This window comes from Oncorhynchus masou, chromosome 1, assembly GCF_036934945.1.
Source record: "Oncorhynchus masou masou isolate Uvic2021 chromosome 1, UVic_Omas_1.1, whole genome shotgun sequence".
Taxonomy (NCBI): Eukaryota; Metazoa; Chordata; class Actinopteri; order Salmoniformes; family Salmonidae; genus Oncorhynchus; species Oncorhynchus masou.
This window is the reverse complement of record NC_088212.1, coordinates 69,264,313-69,281,247: the sequence shown is the minus strand read 5'-3', so window position 1 is coordinate 69,281,247 and position 16,935 is coordinate 69,264,313. Positions and strand designations below refer to the sequence as shown.

General features: G+C 42.6%; 1 protein-coding gene across 1 annotated transcript in view; it reads right to left on the bottom strand.

Annotated features, from left to right (window-relative positions):
- Positions 1-16,312, bottom strand: part of LOC135558781 (protogenin A-like) — a 47,640-nt gene extending 31,328 nt beyond the window's left edge. Inside the window, exons 1-2 of the mRNA XM_064992956.1 lie at positions 16,246-16,312; positions 14,133-14,435 (exon numbers count right to left, since the gene is read on the bottom strand). Of these exons, the coding sequence (XP_064849028.1) occupies positions 14,133-14,435; positions 16,246-16,312 (370 nt within the window). The remainder of the gene's footprint in view (positions 1-14,132; positions 14,436-16,245) is intronic.
- Between the last annotated feature and the right edge of the window lie 623 nt (positions 16,313-16,935).

Genomic DNA, 16,935 nt, shown 5'->3' with positions numbered 1-16,935 from the left:
GGCCTCTAAACCTTCAAGCTGCATACTGGACCCTATTCCAACTAAACTACTGAAAGAGCTGCTTCCTGTGCTTGGCCCTCCTATGTTGAACATAATAAACGGCTCTCTATCCACCGGATGTGTACCAAACTCACTAAAAGTAGCAGTAATAAAGCCTCTCTTGAAAAAGCCAAACCTTGACCCAGAAAAAATAAAAAACTATCGGCCTATATCGAATCTTCCATTCCTCTCAAAATTTTAGAAAATGCTGTTGCGCAGCAACTCACTGCCTTCCTGAAGACAAACAATGTATACGAAATGCTTCAGTCTGGTTTTAGACCCCATCATAGCACTGAGGCTGCACTTGTGAAGGTGGTAAATTACCTTTTAATGGCATCAGACCGAGGCTCTGCATCTGTCCTCGTGCTCCTAGACCTTAGTGCTGCTTTTGATAACATCGATCACCACATTCTTTTGGAGAGATTGGAAACCCAAATTGGTCTACACGGACAAGTTCTGGCCTGGTTTAGATCTTATCTGTCAGAAAGATATCAGTTTGTCTCTGTGAATGGTTTGTCCTCTGATAAATCAACTGTAAATTTCAGTATTCCTCAAGGTTCCGTTTTAGGACCACTATTGTTTTCACAATATATTTTACCTCTTGGGGATGTCATTCGAAAACATAATGTTAACTTTCACTGCTATGCGGATGACACACAGCTGTACATTTCAATGAAACATGGTGAAGCCCCAAAATTGCCCTCGCTAGAAGCATGTGTTTCAGACATAAGGAAATGGATGGCTGCAAACTTTCTACTTTTAAACTCGGACAAAACAGAGATGCTTGTTTTAGGTCCCAAGAAACAAAGAGATCTTCTGTTGAATCTGACAATTAATCTTAATGGTTGTACAGTCGTCTCAAATAAAACTGTGAAGGACCTCTGCGTTACTCTGGACCCTGATCTCTCTTTTGAAGAACATATCAAGACCATTTCAAGAACAGCTTTTTCCCATCTACATAACATTGCAAAAATCAGAAACTTTCTGTCCAAAAATGATGCAGAAAAATGTATCCATGCTTTTGTCACTTCTAGGTTAGACTACTGCAATGCTCTACTTTCCGGCTACCCGGATAAAGCACTAAATAAACTTCAGTTAGTGCTAAATACGGCTCCTAGAATCCTGACTCGAACCAAAAAATGTGATGATATTACTCCAGTGCTAGCCTCCCTACCCTGGCTTCCTGTCAAGGCAAGGGCTGATTTCAAGGTTTTACTGCTAACCTAGGTAGGGCTTGCTCCTACCTATCTCTCTGATTTGGTCCTGCCGTACATACCTACACGTACGCTACGGTCACAAGACGCAGGCCTCCTAATTGTCCCTAGAATTTCTAAGCAAACAGCTGGAGGCAGGGCTTTCTCCTATAGAGCTCAATTTTTTTGGAATGGTCTGCCTACCCATGTAAGAGACACAAACTCGGTCTCAACCTTTAAGTCTTTACTGAAGACTCATCTCTTCAGTGGGTCATAAGATTGAGTGTAGTCTGGCCCAGGAGTGGGAAGGTGAACGGAAAGGCTCTGGATCAACGAACCGCCCTTGCTGTCTCTGCCTGGCCGGTTCCCCTCTTTCCACTGGGATTCTCTGCCTCTAACCCTATTACAGGGGCTGAGTCACTGGCTTGCTGGAGCTCTGTCATACCGTCCCTGGGAGGGGTGCGTCACTTGAGTGGGTTGAGTCACTGATGTGATCTTCCTGTCTGGGTTGGCGCCCCCCCCCCCTTGGGTTGTGCCGTGGCGGAGATCTTTGTGGGCTATACTCGGCCTTGTCTCAGGATGGCAAGTTGGTGGTTGAAGATATCCCTCTAGTGGTGTGGGGGCTGTGCTTTGGCAAAGTGTGTGGGGTTATATCCTTCCTGTTTGGCCCTGTCCGGGGGTGTCCTCGGATGGGGCCACAGTGTCTCCTGACCCCTCCTGTCTCAGCATCCAGTATTTATGCTGCAGTAGTTTATGTGCCGGGGGGCTAGGGTCAGTTTGTTATATCTGGAGTACTTCTCCTGTCCTATTCGGTGTCCCGTGTGAATTTAAGTGTGCTCTCTCTAATTCTCTCTTTCTCTCTTTCTTTCTCTCTCTCGGAGGACCTGAGCCCTAGGACCATGCCTCAGGACTACCTGACAGGATGACTCCTTGCTGTCCCCAGTCCACCTGGCCGTGCTGCTGCTCCAGTTTCAACTGTTCTGCCTAATTATTATTTGACCATGCTGGTCATTTATGAACATTTGAACATCTTAGCCATGTTCTGTTATAATCTCCACCCAACACAGCCAGAAGAGGACTGGCCACCCCACATAGCCTGGTTCCTCTCTGGGTTTCTTCCTAGGTTTTGGCCTTTCTAGGGTGTTTTTCCTAGCCACCGTGCTTCTACACCTACATTGCTTGCTGTTTGGGGTTTTAGGCTGGGTCTCTGTACAGCACTTTGAGATATCAGCTGATGTACGAAGGGATATATAAATACATTTGATTTGATTTGATTTTGAATGGATACAGGGGCCCATCCCTCAGCAACACGCTCCCATGGAGGAATAAAATGTGGAACCTCTAATCAACATCAAATACATTCCTAAGTGTTGCACAACAGCAGCAATGCAACATGGAGGCATCCATCCCAGTAGCCCAGGGCCTGGGGGCATGAGAGGATGAGCTTCCCAGATACAAAAAATGCTGGATTGACAAACAGAGAGATCCTTATTGATTAACTACTAAGCCTCAGTCTAAAATCTATTCTGCTAGGGTTTGTCGAGCTGTGGTCACTGACATGGCTGCCCAAAATATGTGATTGACCATCTCCTTTGAGTGATGATGGTCGCTAGAGGCGGCACCTAATGCTCCTAAATGAAATATTAAAGCAGATGAGCTGAGGCTCACACTACAATGACTAGATTATACCTTCAACTATCTCTGTGTGCCCATTTACCATTTACTTCTTCCAGTCACCTTACAGATGACTTTTGAAACACATCAAGAATAAAATACGTGCTCTGTATTGCCAGCAAATGCTCATCATATGCACCTCCCCCTGAAGCTTTGGGTATCCAGTTATTGAGAAAGGACTCCATAAATGAAAAGGTGACTTGACTATTCTCCACCTTACACAGTGTTTTTATGTTACTTAATGATTTCATTCAACCACATGGAGAATATATAACTACCAAACCCACCTAGCTAAATTGTAAAATAATTTATTGTTTACCCGGATGTTTTGTCCAGCTTGTTTCTAATAATGGGGTGAATGACTGCGCCAAGAAACACAAAAAGAGGATCTGGCCATCTGCCCCTTGCAGTGACCCCACCTCTGACCTCCAACCTCTACAAATTCTGTCCAGCACTGCTGGGGTGGCCTAACGTTCCCCTGGCTCTCTGCAAACTGCCAATCAATCACTCAGAGCCTCCTAAAACTGGGAGGGTACTCATCCGTCCTACAGATACGAAATGCCCCCGCTAACATGCTCTTTGTCTTAAACCCTGTCCACTGCCATTCCATTCTGGCACAGTAAAACAATGCTTTGCATAATGCTTTTCTTCATTTAGTCACTGTGCAGATGGGAGATGTTGGTTTGCTTTACTGTGAAGATGATGGTAATGAGTTGCAAAAAAATCTGTTGCTATTGATCATGAACAAAGTGGAGATTCACAATAAATCAAATCTCTAACACAAAAGATAATGATGGGTATTCCATTATTAGTTATGACCATTCAAATCCTGCTCTAAGGTTCTGCGGCATGCAGACTTTGGACCCTTATCCTAAGAAACAGAAACAAGTTTGACAGCAACAAAAAAAATCTGTGAGTGACCACTGAAAACACATTCACCAATGTCCGAACTAAACTATAGAATTATTCCGTGCCCTGCCTCCCAGCTGGCCAATCTCTTTGTTTTCGAGAGGCCTGCTGAAGCCAGAGGCTCAGTAAACAGCAGGTCAGTGGACAGGTCAAGCCCAGACAAAGGTTCCCTTAGAAACTTCAGGGGCCAGCTCTGTCCCCCTTCCCCCTGGTTCCTCCACAGTACAGGGTTCTCTATCAACCCAAATCTCCCCATCCCACCCCACCCGGGGACATGCTCTTTAACAAACGGGAATCCAATATTCAGAGCAGTTATATGCTCTCTTCTAATTACTATAGCTTGAAGAATCACACTGCAGGCACAAATTCTACCTCACTACTATGTAGGTAAAAAAGATACTTGTAATGAGGTGGAAAGAATGTGTTTTATACGAGCTGTATGGAGAGGTTTTGTTATGGACATGTTCAACACAGCCACTGAGCGTGCCCAATGATCATGAATAATCCACTAATAATAAAAAGCAAAGAAAACCATAAAGCAAGTGTGCAGAGTCAGTATACGTGTGCATTCAGATACATTCCTTTGTGGTCAGGGGTTTACTTTGTTGTTCTCTGAGCTGTAACTACGTTTTTTTTTGGAGGGGCAGAGGAGCTCAGAGTTTCGCCAGGGCATCTGTCAACAAGTCAATGGCTGCTGCTGAGCTCTGCTCAGAGCTCTACTCTGAGGTCTCCTCTGCAGCACTAATTTCCTCCAGGCCTCTCGGTTCCTAGCAGTAGACAAACACAGTGAGTGGTCAAGCAGGGGACAGAACTGGAGCTTTCTATCTACTTCAAGGCCCTGGCTACATGTGTGGCTTCTCCTCGCTCCTGATTGGAACAAGGTGGATGAGCACTGAGGCCAGATCCAGAGTGGCTGGTCGGGGGATCTGCTCTGGCAGCTTGTCAAAAGAGATCTGCAGAGCAATTGAGTGGAAATACTGGCCCTACTCCTGCAGATGACCTGGGCCAGGCCTGCAGCTTCACTATGACTAGGTAGACACTGGAATTGGTCCTGGTCAGGTCATGTGGTCAGGAAACCGTCTGGGCCCTACTCATAATCAGTGAAAGTATAGAGGAGTATTGATTCCTCCCACCCTTATGAGTCATAAGTGACAGGACAAATAACATTACTGTAAGTGTTAAACAGTAGGACTGAAGAATGATTTCTTTGGACAGCATTACAAGAGAGAGGAAGAAGCGAACAGCTATTTATGACTGCAACAAAAATCGTTGGCCTCAAGGTCCAAATATTGACAGTTCTGTACTGAACCCAATAGAACATTTAACCACTTTAGTATTCAACATCATCAGACCTGTCAGAGAGAGACAACACAACTAACGCTGTTAAGCATTTGGTTTTAATTTCAACCAATTTCTAGAAGAAAAAAAAAATCTGTAATAATTACTATGATCTGACAAATGTTTGACATGGTGATATTGATTTGTGCAATTCATTCAAATGAGGGACAGCAGATCTGTGTTGTGGGCTGTGGACAGAGCTGGGCAGGGAAGGGTTCAGTACGGGAGGGTGAGTGGGCGGGGAGGAACGCTCCTTTCCTGACTTCATATGCAAATGACACATGAATGGCCAGTTTAGCAAGCAAGCAGTAAATATTAAACTGTTGAGGTTTCATGTAAATGGACACTGCCTTGGCTTGCTGCTCACATTTTATGTAAGGTCAAAAGGTGGCAAAGAACTGAGAATCCCAGAAAATAACAGAAACTATCCATTAAGATAAGAGGAACACCCAGGTATCTCTCTTTCTTTCAAGAGGGACTGAGTCACGTAGTGCTTTGGTCTTTTTCTGTACATTGGAATGCGTCACGCATCAGAATGAGTTCTAGGTATTCCACACTATGTAACAAGAATAGCTCAGGCTAGTCTCTCACCCTCCTAACCTTAACTCTGAGTGGAAACAAAAGGAGCGTGTTGTCCAATCGATCCTTTGCTTTGTTTCCTTGTGTTGCTTTAAAGGAGGCTATTTAATGAGTTTCAAATGGAATGCCTCCAATGGAACAGAACCCAAGAAACTCTTGAGTGATGAGTTCCCTCATAATGTACCAAGACCCCACACCACGTTTGTCTTTCCCCGTTTAATAAATAATAAGGGTTCCTGAAAAAGAATGCTCAGCCTGGCAACTGAGGGGAAGAATGCAATGTTGAACAGCCCCACAAATTAATCATTGGCCGGGCGAGCTGGGCTGGGCTGGGCCAGGAAGCAGGCTACTGGGGGAAGCTCCATAGAGCCTGCAGAACAGCCCAATGGTCATTGGCCCAGGGCAAACAAAGCATATATCCCATGAGCACTGTGACCTCTCTGTCCCCTGGCCAGTGGGGGAGTGGGGTTAAGACAGGGACACTTGCCCCCTCCTTCCATCTCTTATCTGGTGTCAAAGTTCTCCAATCATTCAACATCAGCCCTTCACCCACCAGAGACAGTGCTTTCATTGTGTCTAATCTCTTCATCAGAGTGCTGGTTTTAAACAGTTAATTTTCAAATCAGTACAGTCTTCTACTTAATTAAGGGGAAAGGGAAAAGGGGGATACCTATTCAGTTGTACAACCGAATGCATTCAACTGAAATGTGTCCTCCGCATTTAACCCAACCCCTCTGAATCAATTATAGTGTCATGCTTTGTTTCTCTAAAATGAAAACAAGTCACCACAAAATAAGGCTTTGTGCTCAAAATCCAATAGGAGATGATGCCAATGGAATACATTTTGAAAACATAACACATGTTTCGGGTAGACATACCTGTAGATTGAGTGGGCACTGAGAGGGGACTGTTGAAGTAATTGATAAATGAGAAGGAATGTCTAGCATTATTGCAGGGAGGATTTAAATCGTGAGTACTCTAAGTACCTAACATCTTTGGGCAATCTAAAGAAACCTTGGACCTCTGGAACTTCAGTCCAAGGAAACCATGGAAACCATTCCAGATGCTCATGAGGGAGAAAAGAAGCCAGGCTCAGAGACTTATTTCTCTTAAATAATTATTTCAAACATTCACTTCAATCCATTACTGTGCCTTTAGGTTTGCTTTTCCTTTATTGTGGTCCTAATGCTGCAGAGCCTTTGCAGATCTAATACATTCCTTAGCAACCAAAATAAACACTGGGCTGTGGTCACACACAGAAAGAGCTGGTGGGGTCAAACAACCATTTTGTTGGAGTCACAAAGTCTGCTGTGGAATAGTCATTTGGGTGCTTTATTGTGGACCACAATATGAAGTTAGTAAACTGTTCAGCATTAGGAATCCTTATAACCATGTACTCCATTTTTTACAACCAGTATTCTGTATGCTTACTCCAGGGGCCAAGTGTCTTTTCACTACATGCTTGTCATTTATCGGGGTAGTCAAAAATGATCCCAAATCCCTGCTGAAAAAAAACGGCAGAGACCAGCATACATTTCAAGCTGATCCATGTTGGTATTTGCTAGTCCATGTTGGTCTATGCTGGACAGATGTTGGTCAAACTGGTTTGACCGGCATGTTATAGCTGGTTATGCTGGTTGGCCAGCATGGTCCAGCTAGCTATGTTGGTTGGCCAGCATGGTCTAGCAAGTTTTGCTGGTGATCAGCCTTCGAGGTATTTTGGACATTGGTGACCAGCCTTCACTGTGTTTTGGACTTATACCAGCTTATGTTGGTGTAGTATATTGGTGATCAAGCTGGTTTTAGCTGGGAAAGCTGGTCTGACTACGCCCATCATTATCATATTTCCCAGCATGCTCCATTACAGTTGATTTTTAGAATTGTTTGTTGTGTTTTTTTGCATGTGCATTGATTGATTAATTAATCTTATGCTACACAAAGATAAATAACATACATTTTTCAAAACTAATCCAATCTGTTAGTTGGATTTATTGCACCCATTACTGAAATGGTTGTTCCAGTTTATTATTTGGGTAGTCTCATTTCTTCTTCTTTTTCTTAACCTTGGCAGTCATTCTGAATGCATATTGTGGGGGAAAAAACTTCCAATTGTTGGATATCCACACTCTGGCTGGATTCCATTAGGAATGAAACATCACATTGCAAGCCAGCATGATGTGACTTGATCCTGGTCTGGTGACCAGCTTATGCAGGTCACCAGCAAAAATACAGGTAAAGCTGGTCACCACAAAAATACAGCGAAGACACCATGAAAACACAACAAAACAAGCACCTGTTCTGAACCAACCTATGCTGTTCTACGCAATTTTTTTCATCAGGGATGTGTGTGATTCGTTATATATTTTATGCCTCCTATCTATTCTCTCTTATGAAATCACTGAGCAAGATATATTATCTACACTGGTTTTGTAACCTCGAAAAAACACAACTGGGAGCTAATTTTTGAATCAACTAAAAACATCCCAGCACACTCACAGTAAGACCTTGCATCGGAACCGATGGATAAGGATATGGATAAAGACATGGATAAAGACATGGTTTTACAATGTCTGTGTATTGTGTAATGCCCTGTGAACCTCTGGAAACATGGTTTAGGATGCCTGGAGGGATCATACACATGAGACTGTCTCTACGGAGAACCCCATCAATCTGAGGAGGCCTACTGACAGCACTCACGTGGTTAGCTACTCAGTCACATGGCCGTTCATCAAGACACAATCCCCTATCATCGTTTCTCAGGGCAACTGACATTTAACATTTCTCAAACCATCCATTTCCTGCCTGTAATGGTCGACTTAAATCATTATCTCTGACTCAACACTGTAACATTTACTTGTTCAGAAAAATACCAGGTAAAGAAGGAGCCCCGGCTTCAAAGTGGCAGCATCTGCTCCGAGGAAAAAGGTATTTTCAAAGAGTAGAAACCAGATCTGAAAACAGAACTAGCCTAAGATGGTGTTAGGGATGGTCTTCCCACATTTATAACATAAAACCATTTTAAAATCTTTAAAAAAACATATTCTAAAATCTTTATAACGTAAAAGCCTTTCTAAAATCTAAAAAAGTTAATAAACAGATCACCAACCATTTCGAATCCCACCGTACCTTCTCCAATATGCAATCTAGTTTCCGGTTTCCGAGCTGGTCATGGGTGCATCTCAGCCACACTCAAGGTCCTAAACGATATCATAACCACCATCGATAAAAGACCGTCTTCATCGACGTAGCCAAGGCTTTCGACTCTGTCAATAACCGCATTCTTATCGGCAGACTCAATAGCCTTGGCTTCTCAAATGACTGCCTCGCCTGGTTCACCAAGTACTTCTCAGATAGACTTCAGTGTGTCAAATTGGAGGGCCTGTTGTCTGGACCTCTGACAGTCTCTATGGGGGAGCCACAGGGTTAAATTCTCGGGCCGACACTTTTCTCTGTATATATCAATGATGTCGCTCTTGCTGCTGGTGATTCTCTGATCCACCTCTACGCAGACGACAACATTCTGTATACATCTGGCCCTTCTTTGGACACTGTGTTAACAAACCTCCAAACGAGCTTTAAAGCCATACAACACTTCTTCTGTGGCCTCCAACTGCTCTTAAATGCTAGCAAAACTAAGCGCATGCTCTTCAACCGATTGCTGCCCGCACCCTCCCGCCCGACTAGCATCACTACTCTGGACGGTTCTGACCTAGAATATGTGGACAACTACAAATACCTAGGTGTCTGGTTAGACTGTAAACTCTCCTTCTAGACTCACATTAAGCATCTCCAATCCAAAATTAAATGTAGAATTGGCTTCCTATTTTGCAACAAAGCCTCCTTCACTCATGCCGCCAAACATACCCTCGTAAAACTGACTATCCTACCGATCCTTGACTTTGGCGATGTAATTTACAAAATAGCCCCCAACACTCTACTCAGCAAACTGGATGTAGACTATCACAGTGTCATTCGTTTTATCACTAAAGCCCCATATACTACCCACCACTGTGACCTGTATGCTCTCGTTGGCTGGCCCTCACTACATATCCGTCGCCAAACCCACTGGCTCCAGGTCATCTATAAGTCTTTGCTAGGTAAAGCCCCGCCTTATCTCAGCTCACTGGTCACCATAGCAACACCCACCTGTAGCACGCACTCCAGCAGGTATATTCCACTGGTCATCCCCAAAGCCAACACTTCCTTTGGCTGCCTTTCCTTCCCGTTCTCTGCTGCCAATGACTGGAACGAATTGCAAAAATCTCTGAAGCTGGGGTCTTATATCTCCCTCTCTAACTTTAAGCATCAGCTGTCAGAGCAGCTTACCGATCACTGTACCTGTACATAACCAATCTGTAAATAGCACACCTGACTACCTCATCCTCATATTACTACTTACCGTCTTGCTTTATCTTGGCCAGGTCGTAGTTGTAAATGAGAACTTGTTCTCAACTGGCCTACCTGGTTAAATAAAGGTGAAATAAATCAAATAAAAAAACAATTAACCAAATTTGGTGTTATTTTTTGTTAAATAATGCCACAGTCTTTCTAAAGGCCAGAATCAGAAAGGACTTGGCAGAGGTGAGAAGAGCCTCTGGGCAGAAGGTACAAAAGGTCCCCACATGTTGCACAAACAATCTTCCTGGTGAAGGATGCAAACACATGAAAAGCTCAGAGCCACAGTAATGCTCACTCTGAAATCTTTTCACAGCATTCAATGAGGAGTGTTTTTTCAATGCAACCAGGGGCGTCATAAACGACACCTAGGGCACAGTAACATCAATAAAAAGAATCTTAAGACCTAAGGATACAAAACAAATAGGCCATTTCGGAAAGTCATATCATTTACAAAAAGTAACTTTCTCAAACTTAAAAAGAGTTGATTGAAAAAGCATAATTGAAGTTAGTATAATCAAATTTGATTTAAAAAAACAAAATCTAAATTTAAAAAGTTTAATCAAACTCTGCAGTGCCATTGTCATAACTACCCTGTCTGCAGTGAATAGGCCCAGCTGTCCTAACCATTGATCTCTGGACAAACAAATGCCCCCTAATAACTCATTTTAGTCAGGGGGCAGTTGGGGGCAAGGTGGACAAAGAAGGCCAGAGTGAAAAGCTTTTCATTAATTCTTCAGAGTAGCAGAGCAGAAAACCATAGTGAGGAGACCACTAGCCTCTGCCTCACTGGCTGGCCATGCAATAAAGTTTGGCCATTTAGACACTCGAGGAAAGGCTGTGGTATGAGGGAACGGCAAATTCAAAATAGTGTGTGTGTGTACTGTGTGTGTGTGTGTGTGTGTGTGTGTGTGTGTGTGTGTGTGTGTGTGTGTGTGTGTGTGTGTGTGTGTGTGTGTGTGTGTGTGTGTGTGTGTGTGTGTGTGTGTGTGTGTGTGTGTGTGTGTGTGTGTGTGTGTGTGTGTGTGTGTGTGTGTGTACTGTGTGTACTGTGTGTGTGTGTGTGTGTGTGTGTGTGTGTGTGTGTGTGTGTGTGTGTGTGTGTGATTCTCGACAACCCCCACTGCCACCTTTGTTTTCTACCACTGAGCATTTCTCAGGTACGTGCAAATTTTATGAGCTTCCAGATAGACCGTCAAGCAGGTCTAAGTGTCCCTTTAAAACAAGCCTATAAACTCCACTGGCAGCCTTTATCACCTCTTAAGTTCGTAATATAAAAGCACAAACCCTCTCAATTAATAAAACTACAAACACACAGCGTCCTGTAAAAATCACAGTAAGGACACAGGCCACTGTAATAGCGGACTGAAACTAGTTGTATAGCATGTGAGAGGGTCAATGTCGTTTTAGTGGCTTTAAGGCAGTCACTGTTTTCATGTACCTCATGCAAATCAAGACTCATTTAACTCTGTATTTTATTGGTGTAGCATCTACAAGTCTGTGTGGCATCTTCCAAAACAAAAAAAGATTGAGGTTGTATTGCACTCAATTGTCCTGATAGTAATCTCGATTAACCCAGAACAAAAGTCTTGCGTAATTGGTCAGGTGATCGATTAAGTTTTGGGTCCATACATGTTAAGAGAAGGGATCAAGAGATGGTAGAACGAGGAGCTTCACCCTCTCTCTTCGCAAGTTACGGGCCACATGTCCCCTCCCCTTCCGGAATGCGAAAGATACGTACACTTGCAAAATCGTGATTTGTCCAAATAAGCAGTGGCGAAAAACCCAAACACTGTAACTACTGCTGCTCATTATCCAACAATTCCCATTACTTCCCAACAGATGCGATGGTACCGGTTATGTTTAAGTAGATCTGTCCATGAGCGATTACCCTGAGAGTCATTTCAAAAGTGCCTGTAAAGGCCCAAAACTTTTTCTCTCTTACATATAAATCTAGGCCTATCTGGAAAGCAAACATTTTATCAATGGTGTCTGTTTGTTTTATAGGTTTATAGGTCAGCTTAGGGAACTGAACCAGGACTGACACATTCTTGTCCCTCAACATCTACTTGTCAGTGGATTGTCAGGATCATATCAGACAGGAGATGTGCTCCTAAAGAATGGTATTCCAACCAGTGGGCTCTTCAGGAACCATGACCTCACAGCTGTAAATCATTTTAACAATTTTAGCTTCCTAGGTTTTGGCCTTTCTAGGGAGTTTTTCCTAACCACCGTGCTTCTACACCTGCATTGCTTGCTGTTTGGGGTTTTAGGCTGGGTTTCTGTACAGCACTTTGAGATATCAGCTGATGTACGAAGGGCTATATAAATAAATTTGATTTGATTTGATTTGAACAACGAAATAATTTCACAACAATCCTGCCCAATTTTACATGGATCAGGACTTAACTTTTCCACATACAATTAGAATTAGTAACCATCACAATATTCTTGGATGGGTGCATGTCTTAAGTGCCACGTAAAAGCTCAGGTTTCCCTGTGAAAGGGAATGCAAGGGAGGAAAAAAAAGACCAATTCCTTTGTGCAAAAGAAGCACAGCAAGAAACATGGCCTGGGGGGTGGTGACACCAGGGAACAGGGTCCCTAAAGAGCAGCTCTGGCTAAAGCTGCTCCACTGGCCCTTTAAAAGAATAGGCAGCAGGCTCATATACGTGCTACTGGGAGAGAAAAAAAGCATTCCAAAAGAACAATTCCCAGTGATCATGGAGCAACGACATGAAAGCCCAGTCCAGTGAATAGGGGTCATCTGCTCTTTAACACTGGTGTAACCGGCATCCTGGACAGCTCCTAACCTTTCAAACCTGCAGCTCCCTCATTTGCACACCAATGAACATATTCTCCTCTACTCAGAGTATCTTTTTGGTTTATGGCCCCAATCTTTGAAGGCTGTAACCCCCCTTCCCCCCAATGACACCACTGAAGCCTCCAATGCCTTCCTTTCCTCAGCTATTAGGTGGATTAGATAACCGGAATGCCCAAAACGCAACATTGGGCATTACACTGGCAAAGAAAGAAAGGAGAATAGACGCACCAGACAACATAGAAAATGATAGCACCCTGCTGGTGATGAGAGAAAGACCCCCTTTTCCTCGGTTTCAGAGCTGGGAAATGCCTATTTTATGCTTCCGCAATGACTATGTCAGCAAACATTTTAGCAGCAAGATCTCTCACTGTTAAATCATCATTTCAACACAGAGGATTGTTGCTCTACACTCTTAGAAAATAAGGTGCTATCTAGAACCTGAAAGGGTTATTCGGCTGTCCCCATAGGAGAACCCTTTGAAGAATCTTTTTTTGTTTCCAGGTAGATCCTTTTGGATTCCATGTATAACTCTTTCCACAGAGGGTTCTACATGGAACCCAAAAGGGTTCTACCCGGAACCCAAAAGGGTTCTCCTATGGGCACAGCAGAAGAACCCTTTTGGAAACCTTTTTCTAAGAGCGTACATGAAACTTTTTGTTCAGTTGTATACCTGCTAAGAAGTTAAGAACTTGTGCTGATAGTGCAGGGCTTGTACTAAGCTCACCTCTAAAGCGGATTTCATTACCATGCTTTCAAGATGAAAACACAATGGTGACTCATGACTTCCTTTGTTCATCAATTAAATGTTATTATGACATGCTATGACATAACATCCTCAGAGTAAGCCTTGGCTAACCTTTCAAAGTATTAAACACATTAAAATAAGTTACACAGATCCTATGCAGTTACATGAAATGGTAATTATATGTATCTACACAGTAACTAAGAGATTTGAAAGAGAATGTGGATGGTTTATGTTACTTATCATAAGTAAGTAAGTGTACAATGTACATCCAATGTAAATTGTTGTCTACTTTTCTACTGTGTTTATGAAGTTCCCCATGACCAGGCACCAACATGACCAATGATGTACATCTTCTGTGGCCCAAAGGTTGGAGGTCCTGCATAACCTCTCCATTATTCCATGTGATGCTTATACACAACTCCAGTATGATACTTACTTGCAATTGTAAGACAGACTTTCTGGCTCAGGATGGCTCCATACTTGTTCTGAGCGAGGCACTGGTAAAACCCTTCATCTGATTTGTCTCCTCTCCTGCTCTCCACCTCCAAAATAGAAAGTGAGCCGTTGGAGAGAATGTAGACGCGGTCATTCTCTGCAACTTTTACTCCATTTTTAAGCCACCTGATGGCAATAGGCGACTCTCCGTGCGCCTGACAGTCCAATATAACGGCATCCTTCCGCATGACAGTAACATCGTGGGGCTCTTTGATAAAAAATAACTCACTAAAACACAAAACACCTGTGGGGAAGAGAAGAGAACAGAGTCAGTGCCTGGCTGGAGTGGGAGAAGACGCAATGTGAAATTAGCGACAATTCTAGGCCAGGACCTACAACTATTCTACTTTGTCCACAGGCATATTGCTTTGGTAGGATCTACACTTGAAAGCATGTTAACATCATAGTGACTACAGGCAAGGGCTTGGAGCCCATCCAACAGCAAGCAGGTCTCGGTGTACTGAGGTACAGTACTCCTATTTAATTTCTTTCTGCTCCAATTGAATTCTATTACTCATGTCTCACAAAGCTATGAAGTCACTGATTTCATGGCTCCATTCAGTCACAGATGTTTTATTGCACTCCCCAGCATTAAAAGCATAAGTAGCTCCCCTTTGAATGATAAGACTGCCAGCTGTAATAAAGTAACAATCCAGGCAGGAAGCAAAAGCCTTTATAATTTTCCAAATCAAATGTGATGGCTTCAACCATCTACTGTTAATTGCTCTGTTGGCTACTAATAGTTTCATGTTAAACAATTCCTAATTTATTGTGAAACATTCTGAGGTAACTATGGGATTCACTATGGGATTCACAGCTTATAACCATTTAATTTAACACTTTAGACTGCAAACCTTGTAGCCTACCTTTGGTTTATCAGAATTAACTAGTGCTAAATAAACCCAGGCAACATGTTTTGAGGCATGTTCACCAGTATAAGACTTCACATAACACTTTATAACACTTGAATACTTTCTATAACACATATTCTCCAATAAACAAACACTATACTTGATCTGGTCAAGTTCCATCTGAGCTGGGGGACCCCGTCCCATGTCTCTATGGTACAACACCGGAGATTAGGTAAATGAATAGATGAAAACATGTCCTATTTAAATTATAGGCCAGTATAGCCTACTATATATATTTCAGAAATACCACATGCACTTTGATAATCAAATTGGCCTACACATTTCCTGAAGGGGGAAAATACAAGCTGTCAAAAAGGTTTGATGTAGGCTACTTGAAGAAAAAAATCCAACACCATTCACTAATTAAATTGTTGGAAATCAATTTCAATATATATGTATATATTTTAAACATTGAGCTGATCACCATGTTCGGAGCAGCTACTTCCCACAGCAATTTACACAACATTCTATTAATTGTTAATTGCCTATTTTAATTGACTGCATCAAACGTCAAAGTGGATTATTTATGGAGAGAAAATCAGTAGCCAGTTTTTCTATTGATATAATCATTCAGTTGTATGTACTGAATGAACATAACATGAGTTAGGAATTGCTAACCTATATGTTTTTTTTGCGTTTATCAATATCTCAAACCAGGGCTGGTAATATTGCACAATCCACGTGTATCTGATTGCTGTGTTGTGCTGCACGTATTCAATTTTATTTAGAAACCCGGGTTATCATGTAACTCGAGACACAAGCAAAAACCAAGCATAAACATGTATAGGTTCTGTGTTTATCTAAATGTATAGCCTACACAGGGCAATAGTCGAAGCAGTCAGTTGTCAGCGTGGCCATTTCATTGCCCCCTAAACTCCGGGCAGTGGCAGTGCGTCCATTCATCTATAGAAATCGCAACTAAGGCTAAACTCTTCAATGTGGAATATTCGTTAGTACAGACCACTTCAACTAACGTCAACTAACTTCATGTGTATCAGTTTAAATAGCAACCCCTATTAGGATAGGAGTAACGTTATGAGTACGGACACACGTTCAATGTCCAGTTCGGCATTTTCCCACCACTAAATCAGTCACTATCATTTCAATTTGACATAAACTCAAACACAATATTAACTGTCTTACCTGAGATTGGAAGGAAAAACGCAAAAAACAGGAAGCGCTGATATAATTTCCTTTTAAAAGACTCCATTTATTCAAATTGTTCTCGCATACTAACTTTCTCAACCACTACCTCCAGTCGAACTACGTGCTAATCCAAGAGGAAAGTGACTGCGCTCCTGATCGCAGCAGGGATTACTTTTTCCTCCGAGCAGATGGACATCACCCCACCCAGTGCTGTGTTCTACGGTTGAGTAATTCATGGGGGAGATGTATGGGAGAGTTCCTTTGCCACCATCAGTCGGCGAATCAATACACAGGCCAACATCTTGATCACTTCTATTTTTTTACGAGTGCCATAGCAGGTATACTTTGGTCAGGTGTTACTGTAAAGTTAATACACGAAAGTTAATGCATACAACACATCTGTGCGATTAATGCATATGGTTTGTTAATGTCCCTTATGCCTTTTGAAAACATGGAGCAGACCTTTACTTTGATGACTCATCAGGATCAATGATAATTCAATGATAACTAAGAGGCTTGGGAATTAGAATGATAATTCACCTGGACATAGACATACCTAAATAAACAAGGCTATAGAGTTTCAACCATGGAACATGATTGAGTATCATTGAGAGAATATGATCCACATGCCCTCATAGATCTGGGGAGCATTATGCACAGCTATCCTGCCTTGAGTGCAGTGTTGAA